Source organism: Globicephala melas, chromosome 12 (assembly GCF_963455315.2).
Source record: "Globicephala melas chromosome 12, mGloMel1.2, whole genome shotgun sequence".
NCBI classification, from domain to species: Eukaryota; Metazoa; Chordata; class Mammalia; order Artiodactyla; family Delphinidae; genus Globicephala; species Globicephala melas.
In genome coordinates, this window is record NC_083325.1 from 9,218,797 (window position 1) to 9,232,498 (window position 13,702).

Genomic DNA, 13,702 nt, shown 5'->3' on the forward strand with positions numbered 1-13,702 from the left:
ATATGTAATTAAAAATTTGGTTGTTTAGGATTGAAGACTCATTTCTGAAAATTAGATTTGGTTTTAATATAATAATTTTATATTGTACTTTACTGAATTGCTTCATTATGCTTTGCTGGGAAACTAAAAGATAGTGATAACGTCAATTTCAATGAAAACTTTTGTTTTGTTTTGTTTTTTGGTCCGATTGTTTAGGAGGGGGCAGTTCCTATAGTACTCACTGTCCTTAAGAGTAAGGCAGTTCCTGTCAAGGAGTGTGATTGTCACATTCTTTTTATAAATGTGATTGTTATTCTAGTTCACATTCTAAAATACATTCAGTCTGATATCTAAAAAGAGAAAGATTCTAACTTGCTATAAAGCATACCATTTTAAGAAATATTTTCTTTTCCTCAATTTTAACAGATCTACCAAAAGTTTTAAATCTTCATTTATTAAATTCAGGAACAAAAGATGTACCAATAACAGTAAGTTTTTACTTTTCTTTTTCCTAATTTATATATTCTTTGTTTTTAAACTTATGACAGAGTTTAAAATGATTAAACTCTTGCTCTAAAGGAATTCTATTTTATGGTGACCTGGTGACACTTTGGTTCAAAGCGTGATACAAGAAACCTGTTCTGCCTCTCTAATCACCAGATTTTCAGGATGAGAAGGGCATGTGGACAGTCTTCTCCAAGCTAAGTGTGAACCAAAGTTCATGAGGTTCCTGTTTAGGCCTGTAGAGTCTGATAAATCCTAGGATCTGCGTGCCATGTATGTGCAAAGAAAAACGGGTCGTTAGACTTAAGGTACAGTTAAGTAAAAAGAGAGAAGAAAAGATTCAGATGAGTTGGAAAGAGAAATAAGGAAGCAAAGAAATCCGGTAGGTAGTGGTTGAGTGCTGTTAACATTTGTCTTTGGTACCCCTTCTAACCTGCAGCTGCCGTAGTTACCCTTGACAGCACACTGTAAACTAGGGTCCTCTCTCCCCCTCACACATACTCGAAGAACAGGTGACTTTGATGCCTTGTAAGTGGAAGTGGAGTGTCATGAGATGGTGAGCAAGGTCACTGTGCATTAAAATGTGGTTACCTGGGATGACCATCTCTCCCGTCACTTGGGGTTTGTATACTCTCTTCTCTTTGGTCTCTATTCCACCATTTGGTGGTAAACTCTGGGTTTGGGCAGGGATGGGCAACAGTCTGTTAAGTCTCAAACCCATCTGATCTATTTCATTTTATCAGAGTTCTCTGAATTTAGGTTTTCTGACATCAGCACAGGTTATAATAAAAATATACTGCTTTCCTCTTCCCTTATTCTCTTTGTAACTTGGGAACCTCACCAGGAGGTGAGGTGGTGAGCTAAAGCAAAATCTAGGTAGACCTTGCTCACTAGTAGAGTCATAGGCTAAGCAGTGTCCTGCCATATGACCTAGTATTTCTTCCTGCTAGGTAGGAGGATTGGGGGTGGGTTAGGGGAATGGAGTCTGGTAAAGCAGCGGTCCCCAAACTTTTTGGCACCAGGGACCGGTTTTGTGGAAGACAGTTTTTCCACGGACCGGGGTGGTGTGGGGGGACGGTGGGGGATGGTTCAGGCGTAATGCGAGCAATGGGGAGCAGCAGATGAAGCTTCGCTTGCCCACCACTCACCTCCTGCTGTGCGACCCAGTTCCTAACAGGCCGCAGAGTGCTACCGGTCTGCGGCCCGGGGGTTGGGGACGCCTATGGTAAAGAACTTCCCCCAGTCTGCAGTGGAGCTGAAACTACCCCAACCTGAGGTTCCTAGCACTGCAGTGTTAGGCCGACTGAGAGGGACCTGCTCTGAAGGTGCCTGAGTCTGCTGGGATTCATGCCCCTGCTCCTTGGTGAAGTCTTCAAGGGCCTGGGACCCTTCCACAGATGACAAGGAACAGCTCCTTTGACCTAGCCACTCTGATACTATATTTTTCTTAAAAAAAAAAAAAAAAAAAACCACATAATGCTGACTGTTACTGCTATATTGAGGGGTTAGTGATTGTTTTTGCCTCTTTAATCTGTATTGAAATTTTCACAAGTCTATAGAAAAATGAGCAAAATAAGAGCAATATAGGGCTTCCCTGGTGGCGCAGTGGTTGGGAGTCCGCCTGCCGATGCAGGGGACGTGGGTTCGTCCCACATGCCACGGAGCGGCTGGGCCCGTGAGCCATGGCCGCTGAGCCTGCGCGTCTGGAGCCTGTGCTCCGCAACGGGAGAGGCCGCAACAGTGAGAGGCCCGCGTACCGCCAAAAAAAAAAAAAAAAAAAAAAAAGAGCAATATAAATATTTATAAAAATATGAGTGTGTATATGTTAACATAATTAACATAAAGTTGTAAACACCCTTTCTGGATAAGGACTATTCTGAGATAATGTCATTGTTTCTTTGACATTAAAATGTTTGTTGTTTTATTATTAAAGGTAGTAGATAGTTGGGAGAGGGTTGTTTTTGTTTTTTTAGTAGAATAAGTGGGGAAGTGTTCTTTCCTCTTCCGTTTTTGGGGAGAGTTTTTTTTTTTTTTTTTTTTCCGGTACGCGGGCCTCTCACTGCTGTGGCCTCTCCCGCCGTGGAGCACAGGCTCCAGACACGCAGGCCCAGCGGCCGTGGCTCACGGGCCCAGCCGCTCCGCGGCATGTGGGATCCTCCCGGACCGGGACACGAACCCGCGTCCCCTGCATCGGCAGGCAGACCCCCAACCACTGCGCCACCAGGGAAGCCCCTGGGGAGAGTTTTGGAAGGATTGATGTTAATTCTTCTTTAAATGTTTGGTGGAATTCACCAATAAAGTCATCTGGACCTGGATTTTTCTTTGTGGGAAGTTTTAAAATTATTAATTCAATCTCTTTACTTGCTACAGGCCTGTTCAGATTTTCTTTTTCTTCTTGAACCAGTTTCAGTAACTTATGTCTTCCTAGGAATTTTTTCATTTCATCTAAGTTATCTAATTTGTTGGCATACCATTGTTCACAGTATTCCCTTATAATACTTTTTTTTTTTCCTGTGAGGTAGGTAGTAATGGCCCATCTTTAATTGTTTTAGCAATTAGAGTCTTCTCTATATTAAAAAATTTTTTTTGGTCAGTCTAGCTAAAGGTTTGTTGATTTTGTTGACCTTTTCAAAGGACCAACTTTTTGTTTTGTTAATTTCCTTTTTTTTTCCCTTTGGTTTGATACCAAAATACCCTTTGTTTTATGAAGAAAGGTAGTAGATAGTAGGAATTTCTCCTTCCCTGCCACCGACATCCTCACATTTGCAAAATAAAAAGTTAGAAAACCTGTTAGACTTCCTCACACACACACACATTTTAGATTTTACTAGTGAAATGCAAAGGCCTAATAACCACTGCTCTGTTACAACATTTTAAAATCTCACTTTGTACTCAGAATTGTGCTTCCTTTTCTTCAAATGTCCTAGTTTACTATATCAGACTCTCCTCTGCAATGGAGCGTGATTCCTTCTGCTAGATTTGTCCAGCTTGCTTTGGCTACAGCCTACAAGAAGTTCTTTGAACTTCTTGGTCCTGGATTTCTTCTTGAGCCCAGTTGGCATCATGAAGCACAGTTACCGCATACGTGATGATGTGCACACAACTCCCTCCCCAGCCGTTTCCTGCCCGCATGCTCAGGGCACTAACCTCCACGAAGGAAAACTCCTGAAGCACACCGTCTGGCCGTACATCCTGGGATTCAGCAGCACATTTGCCTGTAGGGCAGACCCCGCCTATCGGTGGATCACTTGCCATTGCCTCCGTTTGAGATGTCAGATAATTTTTATGTTTTATGTGTTCTGCATGCTGTTTGTCTCTTACTGGTTTCTTCAGTCTGTGGGATGTCTTGTACAGAGGAGGAACTCTCCTGCTTTTGGGGCAGACTTCAGGCCTTGAAGTCACTTCTCCAAATGTGAGGGCTTAGAGATTTGATGGGAAAGTGCATTTACTTAGCCCAAGCATTCTGGTCTAACTTTTTACATACAATAAATAGACTCAAACAAATGTCTTTTTCAATAAACATTTTCTAGAAAAATGAAATTAGCAATTCTAAGAATGTGAATGAAAAAATGTAATTCATTTATGATACGTAATTCAATATAAACAGGCCCATGTTCCTCCTTTTCTCTTTTATTAAGGAGTTTTAGGATACACTGTAAGTGAACATTTTTCTTACCGTGGGTTAGACATATCTAGGTTCTTTACACAGATTACCTTGTTTGATACAGCTCTCTTGTAACGTACTCAGGTCCTTGTTTTCCAAATAGGGAAAATGAGTCAGACCTTTTTATTTTTAAGTGACTTAATTTGACTGTAAAATGTACAAGTTACATGAAAGTATATTAGGAATATAATGATACTTATTAATCAAGTCTTTATGAATATATCGTTTTATATTCAATATTCCCATTAACCTATTGATTTATGTATATGTGTTTAGATCTACATTTGTATCTACCTATGTATGTATTTTTTTCTAACATCCGAAGCCTATACTCTGCCAGGGTTTTGGTAGTTTTATCTCATTTCCTCATTCATTCCTTCATTCACTCATTCAGTCAATATTTAATAAGCATCAACTATATGCTAGCTTCTGTGCTAAGTACTGAGCATACAGAAGGGAATCAGACAACCAAGGTCTTTGTCCTTACTGAGCTCATTTTTTAGCTGGGAGACAGACAAACAGGTATGCAGCATAATTGTAAATTGAGAAATAAGCAGAATGGCATGTAAGTCGGGGAGGGAGTTGGTTTAGATAGAGTCGTCTCTGAAGAGCTGACGTTTGCAGTCATAACTCAAGAGTGAGAGGTAGGCACCCATAAGAAAAGCTGGTGGCCAAGTGTTCCCATCAAAGGGATCAGCAAGTGCAAAGGAATAGCTTTGATGTCAAGGGAAGCAGGGTTGAGGGGGTGGTTTGAATGGAAAAGATGAAGGCTGGAGACTCAAGCAGGGCTTCCTGGGGCCCTGGGAGGGGTTTAGATTTTATTATAAGTGCAATGGGAAGTTACAGAATTGTAAGCAAGAGAGTGATGTCATTTGATTTATGCGTTGTAAAAAGTCAGTGTAGCTGCTTGTGGAGAATGAACTGCAGAAGGTTAAAAATCTGTTGCATGGTCCACTTGAGAAACGACGGTAGCTTGGACTCCTCGCCTCATCAGCCAGGGGATGAGCCCACCTGCCATGGAAACTGAGTTTTAAGAGAGCTTCCCAAGGTTTTTCCTGTGTTTTTCTCCATAATATGCCAGACCTAGAGACTGGTGCATTTTTTTAAGTGTCCTCCCTCCCTCCATTTCACACATATATAGAATTTTAGGATGAGCTCAACAAGGCTAAAACCCAGAGGGTTTTTTAAAATTTCCCTTCAGGGAATTCAGAGTCTCTTCATCTTTCAAGATATAAGACCACTAAAGGAAGCAGCTCCAAATATAAGTTCCTCACCTGTCAATGGACAAGATGCCCAGGTCCAAGCCTTCCTGACATTGTCTATAATGCAACTTTGAGAATATGGTTTTCCTCAATGTTTATAAAACAATACTATATAAATGATGGAATAAGTTTGCCTGAGATGTCTTAAGGCACCTTTGTATGAAGTTTCCTTGCTAATTAATGAATAAAAACCACAGCTGTACTTAATTAATTTTACTAATGTCAACTTGACATGGACCTTAGCTCATTTGTGCACCTACTGTTAAAAATACAGTTGCTATATACTGAAAGGTTATTTTTCTTGCTAGCTCAAAGTAGTTGAGTAGTTTCAGAATGTCCTGAGCCTTGAGTTTCACTTGAGAGTTACAGAGCATTAGTTGGGTATGAATGTCGTGAGAAAGGCTGGAACTATTGGGTTGGCCAAAAAGTTCGTTCGGTCTTTTCCGGAACAAACTTTTTGACCAACCCAGTATACTTCAAGCCTGTGCCAACTGCCTTTCCTGGGAGTCTTGCCATATTTTTTCCACTTCTTGATTATCTTTAAGTAAGCAACAGTTAGTGACTGGTACTAAAATATATTATTAGTATAAATATGCTTATTACAAGTTAATGATTATTTATTATTTTTCATTTAAAACTGTCAGAGTGAGCCAGCTATTTAAGTGTTTTGCTTGTTTGTCTCTCTTTGTTTTTGTTTCCTTGGAAAACAGGTTTTAACTGATTGGGGGATTTTTGTTCTTTTAATGGTAACAGGTGAACAATTTAATTTAGACCATTTGTATAAAACATGAGTCAGTTGAATATTATTTTACTGTTAGTGTGACATGCTTTAAGGTAATAATACTGAATGTAAAGTTTTCCTCTGGTAAGAAAAATCTTAAAGTGTGTTTCATGTGAGAAAAACATTTTTTTCATCAAATATTTATTCTTAGTTCTTACTACTTACTGTGACTATGTATGGTAATAGATACCATTGCTTAGCTGTTTCTGACACGGGGTTGTGCTTGTTACTGATGAACCACCACTTAAATTCTTTAAGTGTTTGAAAATGGTCAAGGTTCCCTTGCTGCTGTATCATAATCAATAGAGTAAGTGAAAGAATTAGGAACCGTATGTGTCCTCTGTAAACTGTAAGGTTTTATACGGTCATCTCTCTAACAGATCCTGACCTCAGGATAAATGTGTCTAATTCAAAAAAAAAAAAAACAGCATAATTAGGGACTTCCCTGGTGGTCCAGTGGTTAAGACGCTGCACTTCCATGGCAGGGGGCCCGGGTTCAATCTGCGTTCCTGGTTAAGGAACTAAGATCCCACGTGCTGTGTGGTGCAGCCCCCCACCAAAAAAAAACAGCAAAATTAATAGAATCACAAAATTTTTCAGATAGGTGGAAACTTAGAAAAAAATCTAATCCAACCCCTAGGATTTTACGGGTGGGAGAAATAAGGCCCAGAGTAAATGGGCAGCTTACTCAGACTCACACTGCTGGTTAAATAGTTAGTATCCTTCTGTTGTAAACTCATCACTCTGGGTCTCACCTGTACTTCTATACTGCTTTCCTTTCCTTTGGAAAAAGTTTTTAGTGTAGTGTGATGAAACCAAATGAACCTTTTGTCCAGTTTGTAGTTTATCTTATAGTCAAACCGCTTTGTTTTACTGTTAAAAATACACACACACACATACACACATATACATATATATATACCATTCAAGGAATGAAGAGATTCATACTTTAAATGATTGCTAATAACAGCAAGCTTATTGATAGTAAATATATTGATATGAACCAGTCAACTCCCAGCTCCATTAGAGATTCAAAAGCAAATGAGGGGCTTCCCTGGTGGCGCAGTGGTTGAGAGTCCGCCTGCCGATGCAGGGGACGTGGGTTCGTACCCCAGTCCGGGAAGATCCCACATGCCACGGAGCAGCTGGGCCCGTGAGCCATGGCCGCAGAGCCTGTGCGTCTGGAGCCTGTGCTCTGCAACGAGAGAGGCCACAACAGTGAGAGGCCCGCGTACCGCAAAAAAAAAAAAAAAAAAAAAAGCAAATGAGGAATTCTCAAAGAAGAAGAAAGAAAAAGAGTTAAAATACTGGGAGAGCCTGAGGCCAAGAGCTAAGGCAATTAAGATTTCTAGCACAGGAAACTGCAGGGCTATCCTCCCAGGCCTAGTAAAGACACCCGAACAGCTGAGGACTAACAGCAGTGGGAAGGGAGGCGCCCTGCTGACTGGGACTGAAAAGCAGTGTCTGTCATCACTCTGTATGTAACCAACTTTTTCCTATGATTGAAACACAATGCAAGAGACTGCTTTTCTTCACACTCTTCTGAGGTGCTTCTTGTGCCTTCAGAGGACTGTCCTTCATTCTCTATAGGCAGATTCCACCTTTATAAATGAGCAGAAAAGGTGGGTGGGGAGCTGGAGGAAGAACCTGGTGGCTCATGGGGATCTGACTGCGCCCATGTTAGCACGGTTGCCTGATGAGTGTTCCTTTCTACGGCAAACATCTTGCTTTGACAAGTTTATAAAGTCCCTGAAAATTCAACGGAAATCCCAGAAGTGTTCTGAAATCAAAGTAGTATTCAAATTGCATTCTAAAAGAAGATTTTTGATCAAGACTTGTGTTCAATACCACAATTTTCATTAGTATATGTTTGGGCAGTAGGATGCCAGGTGAAGAGCCCTGGACCAAGTCAGGACAGCTGGCTTCCAGTTCTGTCTCTGGATGCCAAGCTGTTGAAACATCACTCAGTATTGCAAGATGTCCTTCATCTGTAAAACAGGGAAGGAAATTGGTATCTTTAAAGGGCCCTTCCCATGAAAAATGCTTTTTGTCAGTGCGGATTATCATATTAAAAAAGTAACTGCACTTAAATAGTACTTATTTTTTAAGCTTGCTCAAAAAGTGCAAGCTTTTACTGTTTTGTTGTTGTTTTAGGTTTAGTTGTTTGAACAGAAAGCTCTTACTTTGTTAAGTTGAAAGCGTTCTGACCTCTTCCAGGTTGTGCATCCCTGCCATCCGCTTCCTCACGGTTCACCCCACAGCTGGGAGTGCAGCCCCTATCATAAGTCCTCATGTCCCTTTCTCTTATATATAAATTAGGCATTCATTTAGAAAATAAATACCTTTTCTTCTATGTTATGTATTCATACCCATTGTACTTTTTACAGTCACTTTATCATTTTCCTTCTGGTCATCATTTTATTTCATAAAAATAGTCTAATGAAGTTAATTTGAGGTCTTGTCAGCTTAGCCTACTCTATTTAAAGGGACCACATAAAGTTAAACTTTTCAAGTTTTGATTCTGCTTTACTTTTCACTATAAACTGAACCACTAGACTAAAATAATGCTATGTAAATTTTTCTCTTTGCAGAGTGTTCGACCTACACCACAAAATGACGCTATAACGGTACACTTTAAACCAATTACATTAAAAGCTTCAGAAAGTAAATATACCAAGGTTGCAAGTATCAGCTTTGATGGTAAGTGTTCAACTTTTTCTCTCTGATAGAGTGCTCTTATTTTGATAAGTTAGAAGGCATCTATGTTGACATCTTAATATAGAAACCCAGACCATTTTACAGTCAGATATTATAGTACTGGTTAGGTTGGTTTTTCTTGTAAATCATCACCAACTCTTATTTGATTGTTTCACGAAAGAAAATATTCTAACTTCATAAACCTGAATTAATATTAGCAAATACATTAGGGTTGGAACTAAATTTTTGTTATCTGGGCTCTTTTACATATATACCTATTATGCTTTGCCTTAATTATGAAGTCATTAATTTTTGTAATTAAGTGAATATATATTTGAATTTCAGAAGCATGTTTGAATTTAAGAGCAGAAATAAAGTATTTTCTGTAACATTTCCATATATTGGCTTTTATTAACGAGGCAGACTGTCCTACCTAAACTAAAATAACTGCCTTCATGATAGAATTGTCAAATTAGATAACAATGATTTCAAACACGTATATTGTGTATTTTGACATTTGAAATATTAACCCAGACTTTAACATATTTTAATAGCATGTTTTTATTCAGTTTTGCCCACTTTACTAGAACATTTACTGAATTTGCTGTCATAACATTTTTTGAGTAGTGATGTAATGGCTGTCTGACTGTATAAGTAATTTAAATTTAATGAAAGCTGAAACTCCAAGTGGGACTTGGCTCATAAGGGCACGGGCAAGTGAGGAGCCCCGAAGCTTAAGCTTTGGCCGCGGGATAAAGCCATCTTTACTCATGGTCCACATTTTACAACTAAGCTTCTCATCAGAAGAGAATATTTGGTCACTGAGTGACCTACTGAGTGTGGCACAGTGTTTGTGAGAGCATCTATGCTCACTTCATGCACATGGAGAGTCTGGGGGAGAATCTGGAGCAACTGCACAGTTGGCTGCCAGCACAGTGTTCATCCTATGAGCTCAGAGAAAACTCCCAAAGAAGTTAAGGTTAAATACATGGCATACTTCCATAGTCCAGCTGTCAGGAAATAATCAGTACTGTAGAAGGCTTGATAGCACAGATATTTCCAAATGTGTGATAAATTGTCTTCTGTGTTGCTAAGATACCAGCCATGACCACCAGTATCAGTGTCAGTATTAGTAGGTACATTGTCTTCCCTTACGGAGAAACAGAGCAACCAGTAATAATTTCTGACCCCAAGAACAACATGTAGGACCTACCCTTCTGATAAATCCAAGGAGTGGGGGGGGGTGTACACTGGGGCAGCTGTGCTGTGTACTTCCCCCATTCTTCTTTTCCAGCTCCTGTATTGACAATACAGTGACTGTTTCCACTGAGATAAATGAAAGTCAGGAATGGTGGTTCTGAGATCACAGACTCCAAAATAAGTGTTTCTTAAAGAAATGATGTAAAATTTAACACAGAGACAAGGGAAAGCATCTTTTAAAGCAGGTGCTACATTTCTTAAAAGTGGTTTTTATTATCATGGGAAAATCCCTCCACCTTTCACCTCCCACCTCTCCCATCACCACCCCGGATTCCAATACAAATGATATTACCCTTGAGATTGCTAAGAAATGCTTGTTTTACTTAACTTTTAAAAATTTCTGGGGAATTCCCTGGCGGTCCACTGGCCTGGGTTCAATCCCTGTTAGGGGAACTAAGATCCTGCAAGCCGAGAGGCGTGGCCAAAATAATTAATTAATTTAAAAATTAAAATTTCAGAACGTGCCATGAATATTAACTCCACAGTGTTCACTTACCAAGCAAGCATGTCTCATCAACTCATGACTCTTTATAATTTTTAACTGAATTTTCTTGAGGTTTTGACCACTTCATTGCTAAAATATAACTTGATTAGATACTATGAAATGCCTGAATTATGGCCCTTGTTATCAGCCTTATGTCAGAATAAATAGCAAAAAAAAAAAAAAAAAATTTAAAGCATCCAGAAACGGCTCTACAGTAAAAAGCAGAAAGAAACAAGGTTTAATGGGAGTTTCAAAAATCTGGATCTGCGCTGTCCGTACATAAGCCACATACTAGATGTCACTCCATTCTTTTTGTTGTTCTTTTTTTGTGCTAAAGTTGGATAACAAACATTTGCAGAACTTATGTATAAATTCTTCTCATAAGTGGAAGTGTTCCTGAAGTACTTAAAGGGGATAAAGATACACAGCTTCTTTATTTGCTTTGGAAAGAACATCTAATGGGTACACAGATTGGATCCAACTGACTCTTTTCTGTAACTCCAGATGGAACGATTCAGAAGTGCTACAAAACTTAAAGGTTTTACTTCATCTGTGAGGACAGTATGATGGCAGGGAGGGTATATGCCTCCTCTTACACTACAGGTTAGGGTTGGCTAATAGAAAAAGGCAGAGCTCGTAACTCTTGACATTTTTTGCACCAGGCTACTTTATTGGTATTTATAGCAAGACTCTGGCCACACAAGGAATGTTATTTCTTAATCCAGCTGTAAACTAGCAGTTCTCAACTTGGGGGGGCTGGGCAGTTTTGCCTCCCAGGGGATGTTTGGCAACGTCTACAGACACTTTTGGTTGTCACAGCTGATGTCTAGCAAGAGGCCGTCCCGTGCACCGCCCAACATCCCGGAGAGCACAGGGACAGCCACTCTGCCACCCAACAGCGAGTTTACCTGGCCTAAAATGTTCGTAGTGCCAAGGTTGAGAAACCCTGCTGTAGGTAAAGCCAAAGCTTATGGCTGTAGAGAAAGTAGCTCAGATATAGCGCTTTTCCTCCTGAATCGTGTTCACTTGCTAATTCCTTACCTGTTTATCGCATTACAGGAAAATTAAAGTATCTTCCCATTTTTGTATGAAAAATGTGATATTTCAGTTAAAATGTTATAAAAGTATTCTTTGTGCCAGTTTGAAAGCTCAGCTTCTTAAGATTTTGTCAGTCTACATGCAAAGTCACTCTCATCATCCTCTGTATAAACTCTTTGGTAGCAAAATGTGACAGATTATGTTTTATGCTTCCTTTCAGCATCAAAGGCAAAAAAACCATCTCAGTTTTCTGGGAAAATAACTGTTAAAGCAAAGGAAAAGAGTTATTCTAAACTTGAAATACCATATCAAGCAGAGGTTTTAGATGGGTGAGTTTTTCTTTAAAATAAACTTTATAACTTTTTATTAATAAATAAATTTATTGATCTTAGCAAAAGTAGTAGCCAAATTCACATAAACTCCATGGAATTCGTGTTGAGAAGAACAAATTCAACTATAAAGGAGAAAAATCTCCTGTATTTTGTTTACTTTTTTAGAAGAAAGAGGTAAATGGGATATGATATGATTTGGGCTTAAATGAAGTCTTAATGATTCCATAATACAATAGAAAAATGAATCTGTGATTTTTAAATCATTTGAACCATTTCCTTTCTGTAATTCTTTTTGTAACATGCAAGTGGCTATGGCTTATTATTAAAGTATATTGTCACTTGAAACAAAGTCATGTATATTCCTTTATAGACTTGTTAAACACTGTTGTAGAATTACAGCTTTTTATAAATGGGCAATAATATATGTAGTTCATTTTCTAATTATACTTTAACCAATAATAGTTTAATGTCCAGCATGGCAGGGACTCCATGTGGTCAACCACTAAAATGTTTATAGTCTTAATTCTCTAATAACAGTCATAACGCTGAACGTAAATTATTACTCACAGCGAAAGAACTTGGATTTTAAATTAACACGTGGAAATAAAAATAATTTATTTTGTTTTTTTCAAATAGTTATTTGGGATTTGATCACTCTGCAACATTATTTCACATCCGAGACAGTCCTGCTGATCCTGTGGAAAGGCCAATTTACCTCACTAACACTTTCAGTTTTGCGATCCTCATTCATGATGTGTTGCTACCAGAAGAAGCCAAAACAATGTTTAAAGTATGTCTGGGAACCCTCATACTTTTAATTTTACTGATCTGCCAAGCAAATGATGCTGACACATTGTTTTTTCTCTCCCATCATTTCCTAGGTTCACAACTTCAGCAAACCAGTCTTAATTCTTCCAAATGGATCAGGATACATTTTTACTCTGTTTTTTATGCCATCCACATCATCCATGCACATAGATAACAATATTTTACTTATTACCAATGCCTCTAAGTTTCATTTACCTGTGCGGGTATACACAGGTTTTTTAGATGTAAGTATGCTATCTGCCTTTAAAATTTAAACTCCCTACACGTCTTTTGTGTTTTCAGCTACTATTAGCCAGTTGTGTTGCACACACTTAAATTTTGCTATTTCTGTGCTTTACAAGTTGTCCTAATTCCTCCCTCGTCAGTACTTACAAGATTTTCACCCTCCCAGCGGCCATGTCTCCTCATGATGCAGTTTACTCCTCTAGTTACGCCTCTATTTAGATGTTTTCCACATTCCACTTTCTCTTGGTTTTGCTTTTAAACTGTCATAGTCATGGGGAAGCTAAAAACGAGCTAAGTGGAAGAAAGATAATAAGCAGGGAAGAAAGACTATAGGGCGGGTGAAAAGAAAACTCTGTAGGGAAGAGATGACCAAAACCAAGAAGTGCAAGAATGAAGAAGAGAACCAGATAAGAAAGAGGGAATAGGTGGGAAAGACACAGCTGGAATAGTCACCGAAATACGGCAGGAAAGGTCTTTCTAGTACAGAAAACAAGCCAGGAAAAAAAATCCAAACAAAGCTGTGCTTAAAATTATCAATGCAAGAAGTTTAGATGAGAAAGAAAACTGATAGGAAAGATAGAAAAGAAAGTGAAAACAGAGAGATGCAGTTCTCCAAAAAGCTAGCATCAACAAGAATTTTAGAGCTGA

The 13,702-nt window shown here is 39.0% G+C and overlaps 1 protein-coding gene across 3 annotated transcripts in view; it reads left to right on the forward strand.

Moving 5' to 3' along the window:
* Window positions 1-13,702, forward strand: part of TMEM131 (transmembrane protein 131) — a 192,575-nt gene that overhangs the window by 124,838 nt on the left and 54,035 nt on the right. For all 3 annotated transcript variants that reach the window (XM_030838893.2, XM_030838891.2, XM_030838892.2), the window contains exons 11-15: window positions 406-467; window positions 8,782-8,890; window positions 11,890-11,998; window positions 12,638-12,791; window positions 12,883-13,053. In XM_030838893.2, coding sequence (XP_030694753.2) covers window positions 406-467; window positions 8,782-8,890; window positions 11,890-11,998; window positions 12,638-12,791; window positions 12,883-13,053 — 605 coding nt within the window. The remainder of the gene's footprint in view (window positions 1-405; window positions 468-8,781; window positions 8,891-11,889; window positions 11,999-12,637; window positions 12,792-12,882; window positions 13,054-13,702) is intronic.